The following is a 20786-nucleotide window of genomic DNA, read 5'->3' as shown; positions in this document are numbered from 1 at the left end:
GCCGGCGATTTTGGCGCAGCAGTTTCGCCTGCTCCGCGGAGTTATCTCGCCTCCGCCACTGATCTCCATCCGCCGTTGGAACACTAGTTCGGCTCTCCCGATCTGCCATTGCGACTGCGTCACTCCAAAAAAGCCGAACATTCTGTTCCGGAAATGCTCCGAATCTGTCATTGGAATTCGCTATTAGTGTGGATGTGTCTGTTGTGCACCATCATTAGAAAACTATGCTGTGCGCTATGGGCACTCGTCAGTGAATGTGGTCAGGTGTGTACTGTATGGGTGGTACAGGTTCTCGTACTTATTCGTTGGAATACCACGTCAGTTAGAAATTCTACGACTCTTGCGGTGCAAAGAGCAAGACCCCGTATCTTGTCACTCGTCGTCGACGCACGTGACCAACAGGTACGGAGAGCTCTGGAACAATGGAGAGAGTGACTCCCTACCGCCGCGTAAGGAGCGCTGCGGCTGCGGCGGCAATGGTGGCCATGAGGAGAGGGACGGGGCACGCACTATCAGGCCCCACCGCGAGGATAAGAATGTTATCCTAATAACACTCTAAAACCAACAGACAGTCACGCACGCGCACCTAAACGAGATCAAGCACCCTGCGCACACGAAGTTCACGAGCACGACACGTAGTCGTGTGGGCCACGGTTCGTCGAAGCTCACGCACGAATCAGTTGGCCGTGCATATCGCCGACTCGCTCTCAGACAGTCAGCGCACTCCACAGCACAACTTAATGCAAAATAGAACAAAAGGACTTAAAATCAGCGCTTCAAAATGACAAAAACGATCGCCACCCGAAATACGTTGGTCCCCTTGGGCCGTGTTATCCCACACGAGGAAATCCCGGCATCGCACTACGGCAGAGCCGGTACACGCACTCAACAAACAACACCTATTAAATGTGTGAACACAGAAAAAAAAAGATAAAAGAACGAGCGATAAACTAATGGCCATGAGAATCAACAGCTTGTAAACCAATGCGATAACGTATTCTTCTCATGGACCGTGTAAATACTGATGCAAACCTCGGCACTCGACATCCAACGCACACTGGACATGCAAAACTTATCTCATAAACAACAACAACAACAACAACAACAACAACAACAGAGGTATAGATAAAATAAAGGGCATGGAAATTAAACGATTAATGAACGCCATACAACATAAAGATGCAGGATTAACAAAACAAAAATATCAGTTCACTGCCGGCTGCCCTTATAAATATCCGATTCCATTTAACCGTACTCGCTGGGATCGCATTCCAGCCGTCCCCGAGGTCTCCCGACCCAACGGAAGCGAGACACATTAGACAGATTTAGTTTAACGTATGCAACTTATAGCGTACGCTATACGTCATTGTAGCGTACGCTAAGCAGCGCAGGTATCTTACAGTTTTAGTTTCCCTGCGAGATGTTCGGATGTCAGAGGCCATATACCGTCGTTGCGGCTTTCTCCGGGCTGCAGCGAAAGGTGGCGCTGACATCTCGAATGTTTGGCGTCGAGATTTTGTGGCGGATGGACGTGCTTTTTAGGGCTCCGTGGCAGCGAGGAGATAAGTTTTTGTGCATGGTTTGAGATTGCTTGTTTTCATTTGCTGATATTCATGACCTCGAGCGTACCAGAATCTTGGAAGAATGCTAACATAATCCTAATCCATAAGAAATGGGACGCCAAAGACTTGAAAAATTATAGACCGATCAGCTTACAGTTAGTTGCCTACAAACTATTTACTAAGCTAATCGCAAATAGAATCAGGAACACCTTAGACTTCTGTCAACCAAAGGACCAGGCAGGATTCCGTAAAGGCTACTCAACAATAGACCATATTTACACTATCAATCAGGTGATAGAGAAATGTGCGGAATATAACCAACCCTTATATATAGCTTTCATTGATTACGAGAAAGCGTTTGATTCTGTCGAAACCTCAGCAGTCATGGAGGCATTACGGAATCAGGGTGTAGACGAACCCTATGTAAAAATACTGAAAGATATCTATAGCGGCTCCACAGCCACCGTAGTCCTCCATAAACAAAGTAACAAAATCCCAATAAAGAAAGGCGTCAGGCTGGGAGATACGATCTCTCCAATGCTATTCACAGCGTGTTTACAGGAGGTATTCAGAGACCTGGATTGCGAAGAATTGGGGATAAAAGTTAATGGAGAATACCTTAGTAACTTGCGATTCGCTGATGATATTGCCTTGCTTAGTAACTCAGGCGACCAATTGCAATGCATGCTCACTGACCTGGAGAGGCAAAGCAGAAGAGTGGGTCTAGAAATTAATCTGGAGAAAACTAACGTAATGTTTAACAGTCTCGGAAGAGAACACCAATTTACAATAGGTAGCGAGGCACTGGAAGTGGTAAGGGAATACATCTACTTAGGGCAGGTAGTGACGGCGGATCCGGATCATGAGACGGAAATAATCAGAAGAATAAGAATGGGCTGGGGTGCGTTTGGCAGGCATTCTCAGATCATGAACAGCAGGTTGCCATTATCCCTCAAGAGAAAAGTGTATAATCGCTGTGTCTTATCAGTACTCACCTACGGGGCAGAAACCTGGAGGCTTACGAAAAGGGTTCTACTCAAATTGAGGACGACGCAACGAGCTATGGAAAGAAGAATGATGGGTGTAACGTTGATGACATATATATATATATATATATATATATGAGGTTTGACGTGCCAAAACCATTTTTTGATTATGAGGCACGCCGTAGTGGAGGACTCCGGAAATTTCGACCACCTGGGGTTCTTTAGCGTGTTCCTGTTTTTAGCCTTTAATAATTGGGTAGTTTTCTTCTTTTTCTCTCTCTCTCTCTTTTTCATGTGTGCGGGTGTATTTTCTGTTCATTTGGTTTTGCAGTATAGTCAGAGCGCCCTTTCGCGCCACGTGCTTCAGCACGTGAAACCGGATGGGACGTTGAGTGTTTGTAGTCTTTATAGCCTTTAAATAGTTGCTTGGAAGTGGCAAGACTAATAGCTAGTAGTGGTTTTACTGCGTGTGTGTTGGTAGGAAAGTGAGAGCGTGGCCGCGTAGTTGAACACGTGCGAAAACATGTGATACTTTAAGTCTCTGCGGCATTGATTGCTTTTAAAACATTGGTGATAATTACTTTGCGACATTTTAAGGACTGATATCCTGTGCGTATCGGTTTTTGCCAGAAGGCACGTGTTCTGCATTATTAAAGTATTATAGTATTTGCATTAGAAAAAGCCGTGCAATACATGGCAAGAGAGCCGGGAAAGCAGGCAGTGCGCGGGGGGTCCTTTAAGGCATATGAGGAGATGGATGAAAATGAAGAGGGAACCGAGTCAATCGGCACACACTGTGAGGTCTATGCTAGGCTGAGGAAAATGGAGTCTTTCCAGGAAGAGCTTGTCAAAGTGGTTCAAGAGCTCAAAAATGAGCTAAATAGGGAGCGTGATGCAGGGAAGGTAGTTGAAGAAAGACTTGAAGCAGCCGAGGCAAAGCTGAACAGGGCTGCCATTGTGAACGAGAATGTGCGTGATGATGCAACGCAGTCCCCCGATGTAACAGGAGAGGGAGTGCTGGCAAAGTACGTGGAATGCGTACAACGTGGGGAAGGGTTAGCTGGAAAGAGCGGCACCCACCTTGAGGCCGCCACGTGGAAAAAGTAGGAGCATAGGGGACAATGCCTCTTGTCGAGTCCGAATCAGGCGGAAAAGGACAAAGGAAAGCAGGGATAGGTAGGAGCGATTGAAATGGTGATTATCGCCGGCGACTCAATCCTGGATAGGTGCTCAGAAGCAATTGTGCAGAGGGTGAAAGGCGATAAAAGAGTGGTGGTAGGGACATTTCCCGGGCGGACGCTGGGTTCTATCATGGAGCGAGCAAAAGCAAAGCTTGCGGAAAATGCCCACGTGCGCAACCTTATCATAGTAGCAGTTAGGCTAAATGACGTGCTAAACAGGAAAGGGACAGGACTAGCCCTGCGCTTGGCGAAGGGGGTGGACGACTTGCGCGACCTGTAACCTCAGTGCAGATCGTAGTGTGCACGGTGCCGGAGGTGCCTGTTCGTGACTGTCACATGCAGAGAGCCGTAGTGGCTGCTAATGAGGCGACACGGGAAATGAGCCGAGAGAAACGCTTCGAGGCTGTGGAATTAAACTGAGAGGTGAGAAGGTGAGGTGGTTTTCAACGAGACGGGATCCACTTCAATTACAGGTTTGCAGAAGTGGGCTGGCGAATTGGTGGTCGCTCTGTTGCTTTTTTAGAGGACCCACGGGCGCTCAGGAGGCCAGAGTAGGTAGTAATGAAGAAGATCCCCTAGGGGAACCTCTGTATAGCTTCGCCGTCAATAACAGAAAAGGAGGAAAGGAAGAAAGAGAGCTTGCCATGCGCCATACAATAAGCTACATAGACATGCAGGGCGGCAGAAGAAAGGAAAAGTGGGCAGAGATTGAGGAGCAGTTAAATAGAGAAGAAATAGGGGTGTATGCGGCTACAGAAACGCACCTTAGAGACTCGGAAGAGCCGCCAGTGATTGAGAATAATGGTTGGGAAGGGTGCACAAGAACTAAGTCGGAAAGAAAGGGAGGGAGAGTCGGAATGCTCATCCATTACGGAGCCAAATGCAAAAGAGTAAATTCAAAATGTCAAGAGCATCTTTGGTTATCAGGTAGAATGGGCGGAAAAAAAAACTTGACTGGGCGTTACGTATTTGCTGACCGGAAATAATTGCACAGAGAAGAATAGAGTTAGTGAAATGCATAAGCGCTGATATTAACGGTTTGGGGAATGGTGCTGAAATTATCGCATTAGGTGACATGAATGCCAATATACATGATTTAGATGGCTATACCGACAACGGGAAGTCAATGCTAGACCTTTGTGAGCAACATAATCTCGTTATCGTGAATACAGGGCCTAAGTATGAAGGGCAGATTACGTGGGAAGTGGGAAACCGGCAATCAACGATTGATTACTGCTTGATGACAGAAGGAATTCATGATAAGTTGAGAGAAATTATCATTGATGAGGAAGGGTACAGCAGCATAGGGAGTGACCGTGAACGTATCATTTTGAATATGGGATATGCAGTTGGGAAAGAGAGCAGAGAGTGTAAAATGGCCAGTCCAAATTGAACACTGAATAAATAACAAATATAGTCACTAGAGCTGAGGAAGCACTTTGCAAATTGCCAAGTAAAGAGTGGGAATATAGTTAGCTTTTAAGTGTAATAACGACAGAAATACGGAAAGAGAAACATGTTCGTTGGAAAGGAAAAAAAGAAACCGAAAAGTTGGTGGAACACGGAGCTACGAGAAGCGATCGCCGGACGACAGAAAGCATCCTGAGAGCACAGGCAGGCAAAGAAGACGCAGTTGCCGTAGGATTAGGTAGCCAGTAAATGGGAAATGTACCGGGAGAAAAAGTCTATGGTTCAAATAATGGTGCAAGCAAAGATAAAAGGTGAAAGTGAACATTGGTTGTCAGAAATACGTGAGAGAAAGAAGGCCGTATCTTATGTATTTTGAAACCGCATAAAATTATGAGGCAGGAAGTCAGTAACAATACAGCAACATATCCCAGACGAAGATGGAAACAAATTGGAAAGGAAAGCGGCATTTAATTACATCCGAAAAATACCAGCCGAATCTTTCCAAGGCAATGACGAGGTAGCAGGTAGCAAGAGGAGCTGGCGCTGACATATTTCAACTGGAGGAAATCCGAAGAGAAAATTCCCAAGCTCACAGCCACTCGGCTAGACGAGGTTCCCGTTAGATTGTTTAATGAAGTAGGACCAAAAAGTAAGGAAGCTCTGGTGAAAACAGTGGAAAAAAACTTTAAATCACGGAAGAATACCAGACAGCTGGCGACAAAGTAGAATGAATTTATTTTATAAAGGTAAGGGGGAGAAAGATAGAATTCACTCGTATAGACCGTTGACCATTACATCGGTAATATACAGGCTAGCAGAGCAGGCAATCAAATTAGATTTGCAAGCATGGGCAGAGAATAATGGTATTTTGGGAGAACTTCAGCATGGCTTCACAATAGGTAGGCGTTTGGATGATAACTTACTTGTTCTTACTCAGTGTATTGGAATATCAAGAGTAGAAAGCAGACCCTAATATGTGGCCGTTTTAGACATTACTGGCGCATATGACAACGTAGACCGCAACATGTTGTGGGATATTCTGGAAGGGGAAGGCTGAGGTAACGATTGTCTACATAGTTTGAGAGGAATGTACTTAGAAAATACCGCTTGCGTTGAAAGAGAAGGGATGAGGAGCGAGGAGAAAGTTGATATCAACAAGAGAATGAGGCAAGGGTTCCCTTTATCCCCACTGCTGTTTATGATGTACTTGGGTAGGATGGAGAGGGTGCTAGAAGGAAAGTAATATAAGGTTTAATCGCTCACAGAGACAGGCGGGTACAGTAGCAGAGCAGCCGCTTCCAGATTGATTTTATGCGGACGACATTGAGTTGCCAGCTAACAAGCAAAATCATTTGCAACGTCTGGATAATATCCGTAGACAGGAAGGTAAGAATTTAGGTTTGAAATTTATTGTTGGAAAACAGGTGTTATGGCATTCAATGAAAATAGCGAACAGACAGTAGAAATATAGGGCCTTGGAATACCTCGGACAAGAGAATATAAATACCTTGGTATATGGATAAACGAATGCAATATATAGATGAAAACGCAGGAAAAAACAATAACAGTAAAGTCAAAGAGAAATGCAGCCATAATGAAGCAAAGAGCGCTGTGGCGATAAAATAGGTACGAGGTGCTTCGGGTTATGTGAAAAGGTGTAATGGTTCCGGGACTTACTTTTGGAAACGCGGTTGTTTGCTTGCAATCATCGGTACAATCAGGATTCGATGGGAAACAAAGGTCAATGGGTCGCCTCGCATTGGGCGCTGACTGGAAGACTGCAAATGAAGCTGTGCAGGGTGATATGGGTTGGACTAGTTTTGAAGTGAGGAAAGCTCACAGTGAAATTGGTTATGAAGAACGACTAAGGAACATGGAATAAAGTAAATATGCTGGGAGTGTGGTGCGGTATCTATACAGGAAAAACATTGATTCACAGTGCAGCAAATAAAACTAGGAAGCTTACCAGCAAGTATGCGGCCTGTAGGGTGGGCAACACAGCAACAAGAAACGTCAAGCGAGAGGTTAGAGAGGCTGAAATAATCTCATGGGTGTCGGCAATGAAAAAGAAACCTGCCATGAGTAACTTCTTAAGGGGAAAAAACGAAATCAGGAAGGAAACAATTTATGATAACTCACAGGGAAGCTCATTACTTTTCGAAGCGAGATCAGGATGCCTTAGAGCACGAATCTATAAAGCGAGATGCGGTAAAGCTAGGGAAACGATGCAGCATGTTTTATTAGAATGTAAAGACGTCTGTCACGCGGTCGATTGAGGCACCACTGGCCTCCTTGAAGCGCTTGGGTTTAGGCAGGGGAAAAGTAAACATGTCCGCATTAGAGATTAGTAAGAGGCGATTGGAAGATTTGTTGAAGAAAAGTAGGGAAACGAGAAAAAACGGAGACGTACAAAAGCAAAGTTCGCAATAGGTGGTCAGAAAATGTGGTTGTGGGAGTTCATGGTGTTTTTTTTTCGTATTCTTTTTTATCTTGGGTAGGACATTAGGCAGTATAATAGCAAGAGCTTGGTGGTGCAACCCACCGCCCCGTTCCAAAGGGGACGCTCATAACATCCATCCATCCATCCATCCATCCATCCATCCATCCATCCATCCATCCATCCATCCATCCATCCATCCATCCATCCATCGATCCATCCATCCATCCATCCATCCATCCATCCATCCATCCATCCATCCATCCATCCATCCATCCATCCATCCATCCATCCATCCATCCATCCATCCATCAATCCATCCATCCATCCATCCATCCAACCATCCGTCCATCCGTCCATCCATCCGTTCATCCGTCCGTTCATCCGTCCGTCCATCTCCATCCATCCATCCGTCCCGTTAGGTTTTGACTTGTTCGAAACGAGAAGCGATCTCGAAAACTGTGCAAGGTTATCCACAATACTCTGTTATCGAAGCGGCCTGAGACTAAGCGAAAGCGATTTACACAGTCGTTTGCTATGAAAGAAGTGAATTTTACAAAATCAACGCCAAATTCAATCCGAAGTGGACAGCGCGGAGCGCCGCCATGTTCTCCGCAAACTACGCAAACCACGCAAAGACGTCAACGCTAAATCTCAGAAATAGCGTGCGTACGCTGTACGCTAGGGGTCGTTTAGCGTTCTGGGGATGCGAAGTAGCGACCCGCTTTATTTTAGAGTACGCAATGGTACAGCATAAGCTAAACTAAAACTGTCTAGTAGCCTTCCCGCCGTTGCATTCCACATCATGCCCGGGCTGCCTGCTTTTGGCTCGCTAACGGAAATACAGTGACCGTTGTCCAATCTCCACCCATGCACAGCGCATGACGACCCGTGTCCTCTGGAATGCGTGGCTCAATGGCACCTGCCGCTGAGAAGGTGAAAATCCCAATCCCGTGCTGCTTGGCGGCGACGAGCAATTCCGCGCTACTGCCAAGGCCTATCGACGCCTCTGTCGTTGCGACTTCTGTGTCGTTTGGATGAGGGCCCGTTCCCCACTCTCTAAGTCTATCAGCGCTCCGTACGTCATATCCCTGAGAGAGAGAGAGAGAGAGAGAGAGAGAGAGCAAATGATAAATGAAAGGTCGGAAAGTGAACCAGGACTGAGCCCGGTTGGCTACACTACAAGGGGTAAAGGGAAAGGGGGACGGAATGATTAAAAGAAGAAGAGAAAGTCCACTGGGGATATCATTCGGTCACTAAGTCCGGATCACTCACGCTGGCTCAATCCGGTATCTTTCAAATATCGCAGCAGCGCTTTTGTGGCCTTTGTAAGTCCTGGTTACAGCCGCAGTTGCATAGATGGATCGAGGGAATGCAATCGATGTTGAGTGAATTCAGGCGTGTGCCACTTCGCCAATGTCATACGGTGCGCTAGCCCTTTTAAGTGCTGGGCTGCGTCAGTCCGCGACAAAGGTACAGAAACAAAGGTTGCTCCTTTGTGTGCTTTCCTAGCAGCTTCGTCAGCCAGGTCGCTGCCGGAGATACCGCAATGGCCAGGCAGCCACTGAAACACGATGTCGTGTCCTTTCCTGATCATATGATGGCGCATTTCTCGTATCTTCGACAAGAGTTGTTCACAGGACCGGCGACGAAGAGATGACAGAAGACATTGTAAGGCCGCCTTCGAATCGCAGAATATCGCCCACAGATTAGCCGGTTGGTTGTTAATATAATCAACGGCACCTCGGAGGGCAACAAGCTCCGAACCGGTGGATGTTGTCCAGTGAGAAATCTTGTATCAGATGCTCAATAATCGTGATGGTATAACCACTGCGCCGGCGGAGCTGGTCTGAGTGGAAGAGCCATCCGTATATATGTGGACTCGGTCAAAGTAGAAAGTGTGCAAACAATCCAGAACTGCTTGCTTCAAGGCGAAGATAGGCAGGTCGGTCTTCTTTCTTACCCTGGAACCGCAAGACGCACTTGAGGTTGTTTCATACACCACAAAGCGGAGGTTGACCGTGCTGAGGGTGTGAAGCCCGATGGTAAGGAGGCACGATGGAGGCTGACCTCTTTGGTGAAGGACGCCTGTGGTCGTCGTTCTGGCAGGCAGGCAAGAGAGCTTGACTGCATCCGTGAAATATGACGAACATGGGCCTTAAGCATGTCGGTTCTAATGTAAGTCGTGATCGGATGTTCTTGAGCCATTATAATGGTTCCTGCTGTTGAGGCGCTCCGTGGAAGGCGTGAGCAAACACTTAGTGCGTGTGCTTGCACGCTATGAAGTTCTCCAAGATTTGACTTGCATGTTTTAGCAAGCACGGGAGAGCTATAGCGTAGGAATCCGATGAAAAGTGCTCGATATAACTGTAGCATGGAGCCCATTGACGATCCCCATGTTTTGCCGGCGATGAACTCCCCTCACCTCCCCCCGCATTTCGACGCCTGTCTCCGCCTGCAATACCGGCACAGTTTGCCAGCGCGGCGACTCATGTTTTTCGTGGCCAACCTCTGACCATCGTCAGCCGCCACACCGATTCTAGAAGCCCCAGCCTCTCGTTTTCTTCGAAGGCTCCGGCACCCCAGGGCTGAGGCACGTGCGAAGATCTGTGCTGGACACTAGCCTGAGCACAACTCACTCCAGACAGATGAGGTTTCACTGTGTCGGCGGTCGAACCCGGTAGGCCCTCTGACTCTCGAACATTGCCTGCACGCTCGTTTTCGGTACGCAATCGTGCAATCACCCTCTCCAACTCGGGGACACGCCGGGAAGATCGTGCCCTATCGCCCTCGTCCTTCTCGCACTGTCGGGCTTCCTCGCGCCTCCTCTGCGCCTCCTATCTGAGGCGCTCGTCCTTTTCGAGGTGTCGCACCTCTCCCTCTTTCCTGCGCTCGCGACGATCCGCCCCTGCTTCGGGGCGTATTTTGCGCAAGAACTCCTTGAGCGCTGGCCCTTCAAGGCCCATCTGCCTCCCGACGGCCACGATGCGTTCCAATTCATCGATGAGTCCATCGGCCATATCAAGAGCTTCTTTCACTCTCAGCGTAAACGCGCATGCTCCGCCCGCTATGCCTCGTGGCCGCAGAAGATTTCGGTCAGCATGTTCTGTCATGCGGATGTCAGTTGTCAAACATTGGGATATAATTTTTTTGCATTCTCAGAAACGGAGGAAATGGGGCGACAACAAAGCCACTCCACTTTGTAGGATTCGTCGGACGGTCCTACCGCTGTCGACCAGATGTAGGAGTCGCCGGACTATCTCGCCGCTGCCACCATTTGAAGGAGATGAAGTTCGTAGACAGGAACTCGGTGAACAGGATTTATTTACATATTAACAGTTTAAGCAGGATACATTGGCAGACTAGCGCGACTCCCATATGGAGCCCGCAAAACTAACATACAGCAAACAGCTTACGAGCACACAGCTCACTACTACATTTCGAGCATGACAGAGCACTCAGCTCCCGACAATGATCACGACACGAGCACACTCTAGCAGCCGGCAAACGCTGCTTATAAGCTCTCCGCTTGACGTCATATTTCAACGTCATCGTTCGGTCGTGGACGGAGCACGAATGGTCGGGAAGGTTCGTCCAAGCATTGTAAACTTGCCGCCGCCCCGCACTATCGTTTACGCCCACACACACGCAAACACACAGGTGCGAAGGTCTGGAGCCGACGACAGAGGGCTTCGTAGAACTGCTTTGTCCCGGATGGCTCCGCCAAGTACCAATTTCCGGAGCTGATCGCTCGCCACGTGGCCGCCGGCCATCCGCAGTTCTCGGAAGGGCGCCCCGACTGGTGGGCTTGGAACACGTGCAGCGGGCTGAAAGCTGGCACGTTGCCACCCCGTACGGCCATTCTTAACAGCGTGTATTCACGGATGGTTCGACTGCTGACCGGCGATAACGTCCACGCCTGATCGACCGTGGACCAGAGGCATGAGACGGGAGGCGACTTAAAAAACCACGCTCAGCGAAATAAAATGAAATCATGAAAAAGACATGAAAAAAAAAGAATAGGCAAATCGCGCGTAATAAGGTACGACGCTTCGCGGAAGGCGTGCGGATTCCAAACCACAATCTCAGACGCGACTCGCAACACAAAGCCCACCACGTGGAAGTTTACAACTCTTGCGAATTAACAAAACAATCACGCAATGCAATTAAACATGCACGCGACAATACACGAGGCAAGCATTACACTAACAGAATATACGAAAAGGTACGCGCGATGATCGGTTAAATGAAAGATGAAGCACGCTTAAAAAAAAGAATCCGGCGGAAAGTTCTGAGAGCAGATTGCAACACGGGGTTTATTAGTGGCGTGCTCGTCGAGATCCCGATGTGCAGAAGCGTCGGGCTGCGGGTTCTCGCTGCCGAAGATCTTGACGTACTTGCACCGCCTGTTCGTCAACCGCCGAAGACTTCGGCCTGGGGGCTTCCATCTGCCAATGACATCTTCAGCTGTCTCTCGGTGCGGCACCATGCCGCTCTGACCTCCAAACCACTCTGCCTGCTTGCCACCGCTACGCCGTCGCTCGTCACTCGCAGTCGACCCACGTGACCAACAGGTGCGGTGAGTTCAGGACAATGGGGAGCGTGCCTGCCTACCTCCGCATAAGCGGCGCTGCCGCTGTGGCGGCAATCGCGGCCATATAGAGAGGGATGCCGGCAGGCACATGGCTCGGTAGCACTTTGTCACAAAGTGCTACCAAACCTAATCTGAGCAGCAGTGACAGCGTAATTACTGACGACAATAGATGACCATAAAGCTGCGTGGCCCTAACTGCACTAGAGTTGTAAAGAAATCGAGCGTGTTACACTTGGCCAGAAAAACTAAATGGCAATGGCCCACCACCGCTGGGGTCCCGCCTCGCCAAGGTTACGAAAAAAAGTGCGGCTCCTACACGCGTACATACTGTTTTAAACTGCAATTGAGACAGTGCAGACTCCATTATGACGAAAGTACAACAAAATAAAAAAAGAGGCTATCTTAAGGTAAACATATACGACACTGTACAGCAATATGAAGACACCAGGAAGAATATAGAACAATTACTATTGGCAACTCCAAAGAGCACTTAGAGAGTGTGCATCACACACTTTGATTACCATTTACACACATGAGAATGTGCATGTATGCTCATAGTAGCATTACACAAATCTAAGATGCATAGCATGAAAATCACGTAGCGCATACCTGCAAATCTGAAACGTTGAAAATCACTGTGAGCCTTTAAGCACTGGCGCATCTGGCGGTTCCTTTTTATACACCGCAAATTATACTTGCGTGCGCGATTTTTATTCAGCATCTTTCAGAAAGATGCTACTGCTCTTTCCAGTAAACCTCAGCTGCCCTGATATTTGTTTATTGACGTTTCTCTTACAATTTGCTATTTTCATGATGTCTTTCTAGATGCGAATTTCGAGTCTTCAAAGAATAGTATTTATTATTTTCGAATGTAGGAATCTTTGTCTAAAATATTAATTGGCATACAGCTCCCTACCAATGAAACGGCAGCAACGAAATGTCAATGTATTCTGGGAACTTTCATAAAGGCTAGTTTTTTCGTGTTCACAGAAAACGCGGATGAGCTTCTGAATATTCGCTTGCATTTATAGGACAGATGCTTTCGAATACGCGATTGCTTCTTTAGTGTCGTTGAAAGCGGCGTAGCAGGCTACTGAGTATGTCTGTAGAGTCTTGAATCGCGGATACACCATCGTTTTCACTGCCTTTTCGGGTCCCTCAGTGAGAAGTATGTTGAAGCCATCCGCGTACTTCTTATCTATTGCCTCGTGGTGTGGATCAAGGTCGTGCTTTCTCTCTAAAAGAATGCCAGGGTGCGTCCAGTTCATTTCGTTGCCGATGACCGCGCTGTTCTCGTAGAGAGTTCGGCGAGCCGGAAAAGAGACGGAGGCATAAAAGTACTCGACGTCGATTGACACCGCCTTGCGCGTGGCGTCGACTCCAGTTTTTGCGTGTCTTGCTTGCATCAATTCGTATGCGACACGGCAGAACTGCGTAAAAAAAAAACAATCGAGAACTTTATTGCGTGTCAATTTCAACCAAACATTAAATGGTTCAAAATAACAACAAATGCACCGGTCAGCGTATATTACCGTATCATTGACTTTCTTAGAGATATGATGTCAAACTATCAACAGAAAAATAGCAAGAATTGCCTAAATACGAAACGTTGCACGTGGAACGTCTTCTCACTTGCCAACCGTTGCTTTCCTACCACGCTGGAATTATTTAGTGTGCGAGCGCCCTTTCACAAAGTAAGAAGTTCTAGGACACTAGCTCAGGCGGGTGTCACCACTCAAGTTATTAAGGGCTTGTGAACTTTGCGACATACATCGAAAGTTGTAACGCCTAGCATAACGTTATTATGTGAATATTTCTTACTTTCTTTTTTTATTTATTTGTTCTTTCACCTCTTATTTCCTTTACACCTTTCCCCAGCGCAGGGTAGCCAGCTGGTAGCTACACTGGCTACCTCCCTATCTTTCCTTCTCTTTTGTCTCTCCCTCACTCTCTCTCTCTCTCCTTTAGTGTGCGAACGAGCGACAGAAGAGCACGAGCTGACAGTCATGTAGCCCACCAAATTGACTATCGATGTTCACAAGGACTGTTACAAAGATCTCATGAAGCCTGCTTTTGCACGCTTTCTTGCATTTTATGCAGTGCTGCTTCACTGTAATTCATGGCAATTCATTTTTACCAGGTAAGCTCAAGATGCAACAGTTCATTCGAAGAATCTACGTAGGATGCAAGCGAACAGCCAGCTTGTGGCCTAACAAATCCTCATATTGAAATTTACAGAACTTGCAAGTTTCTCAGGCCCGTCTGACCGCTTTCAAAGTAAAAATTGTGTTAATTACAAGTCGCAATGCGCCTTGTGTTTGCAGGAAATCTCGCTATAGCTTGAGAATAACTTCCTATATGGCGAGTTGGTGTTTGGGATATAGCTGGTAGTTCGATTCTCTGGTGCCAAACGGCTTTTTCTCAAGCTGCATTAGGTTGTAAAGCCTCGCATCTTTATTGGCCCCATCTTTTTTTAAAATTTATTCAGGTACCTTAAAGGCTCATACAGACATTACACAGAAGTGTTACGATAAATCATTGATATTTAGTGTACATGTGTTCAAACAGTTATTGCATGTTCAAATATGCACACGTGTTCAAACAGTTATTGTATGTTAAAATATACACACGAATACAAGCGATCAAAATATAAATGCAGTACAACGACACAAAGAAAACCTTGAAGACCAAAGTGGCCAGCAAAATGGTTGTCACAGCGGGTCGTCCTGCAAGAGGACACGCCACGGCAGCTAAATTCCTATAGACCGTTTTATCGGGAGTGCCGAAATTTTGCAATCACAGCGCCATGTATCGTCCGGCGCCATGCTGGTATGTGGAAGCGCGCTGGAGGGTGCTCAGCCAACGTGCTGTTGACGACGAGTGGAAAGTTTTCGCGTTCTGGTGAGAGGTCTCGACAAGTTTTTGCGATCGGAAAGATTCCTAGGGTGTCGTTGCTGCGCTTTGAGCTTCGATATAACCGCGTTATCGAATGGTGACGGGCCTATCAAGGCACTTCCACCACTTTGCCCGCGATCGAAATAGGAGACGTCAAGTCTGAAGATTCTCGATATGTAACAGCCGTGTAGTGTTTAGCACTGTGGTTTGCTGGCCCAGTTGGATAGGATAGGATAGGATATATAATCGTTATTCAAGGAATAAAGAGAGTTTTGTGTTGCCCTAAAGGAGCATCGCTAATTGTCGGTGTCCCTATTGTAGGGCTCCACTGGTGAATTGGTGAATAGTGACAGTATATCGGGGGTGGGGGGTGTTCCAGCAAGCATAGAGTTTCATACAATAATGACTAGAGGGAACTCTGGCGAAGCAATCCTTCAGCCACCATGGGAATGATGGAAAGTACATGGATTTGTCACACTTTCGTGCTTGTGGATTGAGAAGTTCTTGTGACTTTGTTTATTACAATTTGTCTGCCTTCATTTCGCAAATTGTACAGCTATCTATACTCTTAGAAGTGCAGAAGTCGCTGCGAACATGAGCGATCGCTACTGATTGCAGCAGCTCAGTTTGTCGAGGTGGCCAAATCGAAATACGCCAAGCCTCTCAAGGCAATGGCTTGCGCGCGATAAATTCACAAGGGAGTTTTATGTCGCTTGTCAATGCATGCGTCCGTGGCCTAATGGCTTCTATATCGTGCTTATGTGCTAGAGGTCCTGCGTTCGAATCCTTTCTTTGGGCAATTTTATTAACTTTCATTCAATTATTTAATAGGCAGTACCTTGGTGAAAATAACGAGTTTACAAAGTCGCGAAGCCGCTCGAAGATAGAAGGGCGAAGTTTAGGCCAATTCATGAATTGGCCATAATTGCCACACTCCCTAGCAGCTCCCGTAGACACTACGGCCAGAGAGAGAGAGATCAAATGATAAATGAAAGGTAGGGAGGTCAGAGTTCCCTCTAGTATATATTGTACGAAACTTTGTGCCAGCAGCTACAGATCCAAGTAAAAAAAAAAAAGAAACGCACCGGACAACGCTGGACTTACAACTGAAGTTTATTGCGAATACATTCCACAAACCTCCGCCACACATGCGTAGGAAAACCAGAGCATGCGCGATGATTATAGTCAAAGATGGAAAAAAAAAAGGAAACGTCATACTACCCCTCCTCCCGTAAAGGCCACAAAAATTGGATTAGCGTGAGTTGGACCGACGGTTCACTCAAACATAAATGCTTGCCCAACATTTCTATGCCGGAATGCTTCACGTGTTTTTCTTTCCAGTCACTGGGCTCTCTCCCCATTATCAAAACACTACAAAACTGGTCGGCTTTGGCATTTTTTGCAATGCAAGGACAAGTTCGCTCCTGTACCAATAGGAAGCAAATTTTGATGCTTACGCATGCGATCGTTGATGCAATGGCCTGCTTGGCCAACGCAAGACCATCTGCATAAGATAGGTATGTGATGCAGGACCGATGATGCACCTTTTCTTCATTTTTTTTGTATGAAAAAGTGGTGTGCCTTTTTCCGCAGCTACTCCTTAGATCTTTCTTCTGTCCTATGATGCTTTTGCACGACCTAGCCAGTTTGCTCGGTGCCGAAAACACCAGCGTGATGTCATTCCAAGTGGCCACACACTAGGAATGGCTAGACGGAACTGCTAGAAGGTTATGAGACTGGCCATGCAAATATAGCATCACTGAGACTTTGTTCTTTTCCAGGATTCATTTTCGTCGACGGTCTTGACGGGTTTGTTTTTCGTGATTTTCCTAAGCAAGGTTTCCGCTAAAAATGACACACAGCGCGAAGGACAAGGACTGCGAGAGACGACATACACAGTGCTGACTTCCAACAATAATTTATTGCGTTGCCACATTGTGTGTATATATACAAGAGGGGGCATGCACAGAAAATGAATGGCAGTCACAAAGGGTGTTCTAACTGCAAGTCATTGTACTAAGAACATGGCCAGCATTACAATTTATATCTGTCGAGATACGTGATTTCACTAAGGGTCAGCGCGATAGAGGGGGCAACTTCCACATCTTCAAGGAGTGGCACGCAGCCGCAGTCCCGGCAATGAATCAAGTGGCCTTGAACAGTGTGATGGACGTTGTTACAGTGCTCTCTTAAATGACCGTTTAAGCAGGTGCCTGTCTGTCCAACATATTTACTGCCGCAAGACAGGGGAATTCGGTAAACCACATTCGTTGCGCATGTCACAAAATGTTTTCTGTGCCCGGCAGAGCACCAACTCTGAATTGATTTAGGCGCGTTTGAGCGCTTACAGAGCCTTGCCAGTTTTTCCGCTGCTGAGAAAACGACTGTGATTCTTGCACGCTGCCCACTCCTCTTGAGTCTATCGGATACATGATGCACCATACGATATCACTGCAAACCTGCGTCTTTCAACGGACTGGTTCCTTGATTGAGCGGGCTCATCACGTTTTGTCTGCCTCAGAAGCTGCTCCGCCATGGATGAAATTAAGGCCAAAGGGTAGCCAGCCCAAGAAAGGTGGTCAACCTGTGCCGCAAGACTATGGTGCATCTCTTGTGAGCAAGATTTATTGAGGCTGTTAACGAGTTGTCAAAGTGTGAAGGTTTGTGGATGACTACCTGGTATTTATAGATTGCACTGATCACGCTTTCGAGCCTGCGGCTTCCGAAGTCTTGGGGATCTTTAAGAATGAGCTGAAGCCTCTAGAACTTACGCATGAGGTCCTCATTGATGATTCCTTGCGCTTTCTACATCTCAGGCTGTGCTTTACTAACAAACATGTGTGCTGGTGCTTCGAAGCGAGAAGTAAGAAGCCACTCTTGCCGTTTAACTCCGCACACTCAAAGCTCGTTAACCGAAGTATCATAAAGTTATGCCTCGTTAACAGCCTCAATAAATCTTGCTCACACGAGATGCAACATAACCTTGCTGCACAGGTTGATCGCCTTTCTTGGACTGGGCACCCTTTGGCCTTAATTTCAGCCATAGCGGAACAACTTCTGAGGCAGACCAACCGTGGTGAGCCCGCTCAGTCAAGGAACCAGTCCGGTGAAAGACACAGGTTTGCAGTGATATCGTATGGTGCATGATGTATCCCATAGATTCAAGAGGATTGGGCAGCGTGCAGGAATCGAAGTCGTTTTCTCAGCTTCAGAAAAGCTGGCAAGGCTCTGTAAGCGCGTAAACGCGCCTAAATCACTTTAGAGTTGGTGCTTTGTCGGGCACAGAAAACGTTTTGTGACATGCGCAACGAATGTGGTTTACCAAATTTCTCTGTCTTGCGGCAGTAAATATGTTGGACAGACAGGCAGGTGCTTAAACGAGCGTTTAAGAGAGCACTGTAACAACGTCCATAACACTGTTCAAGGCCACTTGGGCATCCACTGCCGGGACTGCAGCTGCGTGCCCCTCTTTGAAGATACGGAAGTTTTAGCGAGACACAGCTCACAGCTCACCTGGGAAATTATAGAAGTTGATTTCATTAGAAAACTGGGTAGTGTGAGTGTTAGTGCTCCCTCTATCACGCTGACCCCCAGTGAATTCACGTATCTCGCCAGATAGAAACTGTAATGTTGACCATGTTCTTAGTACAATGACTGGCTGTTAGAACACCCCTTTTTACTGGCTTCCATTTTCTGCGCATGCCCCCTCTTGTATATATGCACATGATGTGGCAACGCAATAAAATATTGTTGCAAGTCAGCGCTCTGTATGTCGTCTCTGGCAGTCCTTGTCTTTCGCGCTGTACGTCGTTTTTTATCATGAATTACCAATTAGCTCAAGCAACCACCCTAGTTCAGGTTTGAGACACAGCAGTCAAACGCGAGGCCGGGTACCCTGCTTAGGTTAACCTCACCTTCCGGGCTTCGAAATTCTCCTGCATAGAGTGGGTGTAGCTCTTGTTTATAGCATTCGTGAGCACAATGAAGCCATGTGTCGTTTTATTAATTTGGAGTGGGACTATTCCTAAGGGAGGAGCGCTTTTTTCGATCTAGGGCCGTGACGTCAACATACAAGACTCACTTTGAAATTTAATTTCTAAGTCGAGAAATCTAATCAGGTTTTCTTCATAGAGTTCGAAGATGAACCTAAGGTCCCAAGAAGACTCTTCGAAACACATTAAAATTGTTCTCGCATTTGATTCTAAGCTATCACCGCAATTTAACATTAAAAAGCACTAAAAAATTATCCCCATACCTAAAAATTCGCCCAAGTAATTTGTCGTGCAGCCTGCAAATTATATTACTGTCAAACTTGGATAAATAAATCTGAAGCAGTACAGGAGGAACCTTATATCCGATGCAAATACCTTTTCTCTGAATGAACACATCCTTGTTCAAGGACACTACAGTATTTGACAGGTAAAACGTGAGAAGTTCGATAAAAGCATCAAGTGACAAAGCGCATGAATTCATAAAGACTGCGGCTTTATGGTAAAAAGAAAGCAGCGAAAACCGTGGACCACAATGAATTCTCGAAAAGAAAGAAGGTCGTAGTGATGCTGTATTTCCATGGCCCGTCTCATAACCTTAAGCGTGGGGCCACGAGTAATGGCATCATGGCGGTGTTTTCAGCGCCCAGCGAACTGGCTAGGTTGTGCAAAACCATCACAGGAAAGAAGAAAGATGTGAGCAGTACCCGAGGAAAAGCGGGCCCCTTTTTTCGCGCGCAGAAAAAAAATTGCATCATCGTTGGTGTATCACACGCCTATTTTATGCAGGCTGGCCAGACAGGCCGTTGTATCAACGATAGCATGCGTGAGCAATGCCATTCGCTTTCTACTGGTACAGGAGGGAGTCTGCCTTTGCATTGCATAAAATGCGAATGCCGACCAGCTTTTGATAGTTTCGATTGCGGGGAGAGAGCGCAATCGACTGGAAAGAGAAATAACCGAAGCCTTTCACATCAGAAAGTTGGACGCGCGTGTGAGCGAACCTTCGGTCCATCTCACTGATAACGAACTTAAATTTTTAAGATTACCACGCTAATCCAAGTGTTATGGCCCCTGCCGAGAAGGGGTGTGGATAGGCGCTTTTTTGTTGGTCTTTGACTATAAACCTTTTTACCAATCTTCGTTTCCTACGCATTCTACAGAGACAGGATTCACTAAGCCACGCTGTTTGTAAGCAATTTCCTTGTTAAAATGTTCTTACGGTTGCATGAAGGTATAACGGAAATGGCATCGCATTTCACTTGCGGCGCAATATGCGAGCGAGGAGGAAGCAAAGCCTGGGTTAAAGGACCATATTTGAAAGAAGCGCGGTCAATTGATAGCATGATCGCACATCATGCCTCGGTAGTTGAGGCTACATTGTCACGGCAAATCACTGCACATCCCTATTCGACAAGTTTCTTTTCCGGACGAACTACAGCGCCGACAACCACAACCACGCTCGCCACTCGCCTTAATTGGCTCAGCAGCTATATTAAATTATGTGGTTTTACGCGCCAGAACCATGATCAGATTATGAGGCACGCCGTAGTGGGGGACTCCGCAAATTTGGACGACTTGGGCTTCTTTGACGTGAACGTAAACCTAAGTAGACGGGTCTTTTCGCATTTCGCCCCCATCGAAATTGGGTCGCCGTGGCCGGGATTTGATCCCGCGACCTCATGCTTAGCAGCCCAACGCCATAGCCACTAAACGTACGCAGCGGGTATTT

The 20786-nt window shown here is 46.9% G+C and overlaps 1 protein-coding gene across 1 annotated transcript in view; it reads right to left on the bottom strand.

Annotated features, from left to right (window-relative positions):
- Nucleotides 1–12994: 12994 nt before the first annotated feature.
- Nucleotides 12995–20786, bottom strand: part of LOC126530357 (alpha-(1,6)-fucosyltransferase-like) — a 47195-nt gene continuing 39403 nt past the window's right edge. The window contains exon 4 of the mRNA XM_055070254.2: nt 12995–13600. Within this exon, the coding sequence (XP_054926229.2) occupies nt 13196–13600 (405 nt within the window). The 3' untranslated portion in view covers nt 12995–13195. The remainder of the gene's footprint in view (nt 13601–20786) is intronic.

The sequence above is a fragment of the Dermacentor andersoni genome, chromosome 5 (genome assembly GCF_023375885.2).
Source record: "Dermacentor andersoni chromosome 5, qqDerAnde1_hic_scaffold, whole genome shotgun sequence".
NCBI classification, from domain to species: Eukaryota; Metazoa; Arthropoda; class Arachnida; order Ixodida; family Ixodidae; genus Dermacentor; species Dermacentor andersoni.
This window is presented reverse-complemented; position numbering and strand designations above follow the sequence as displayed.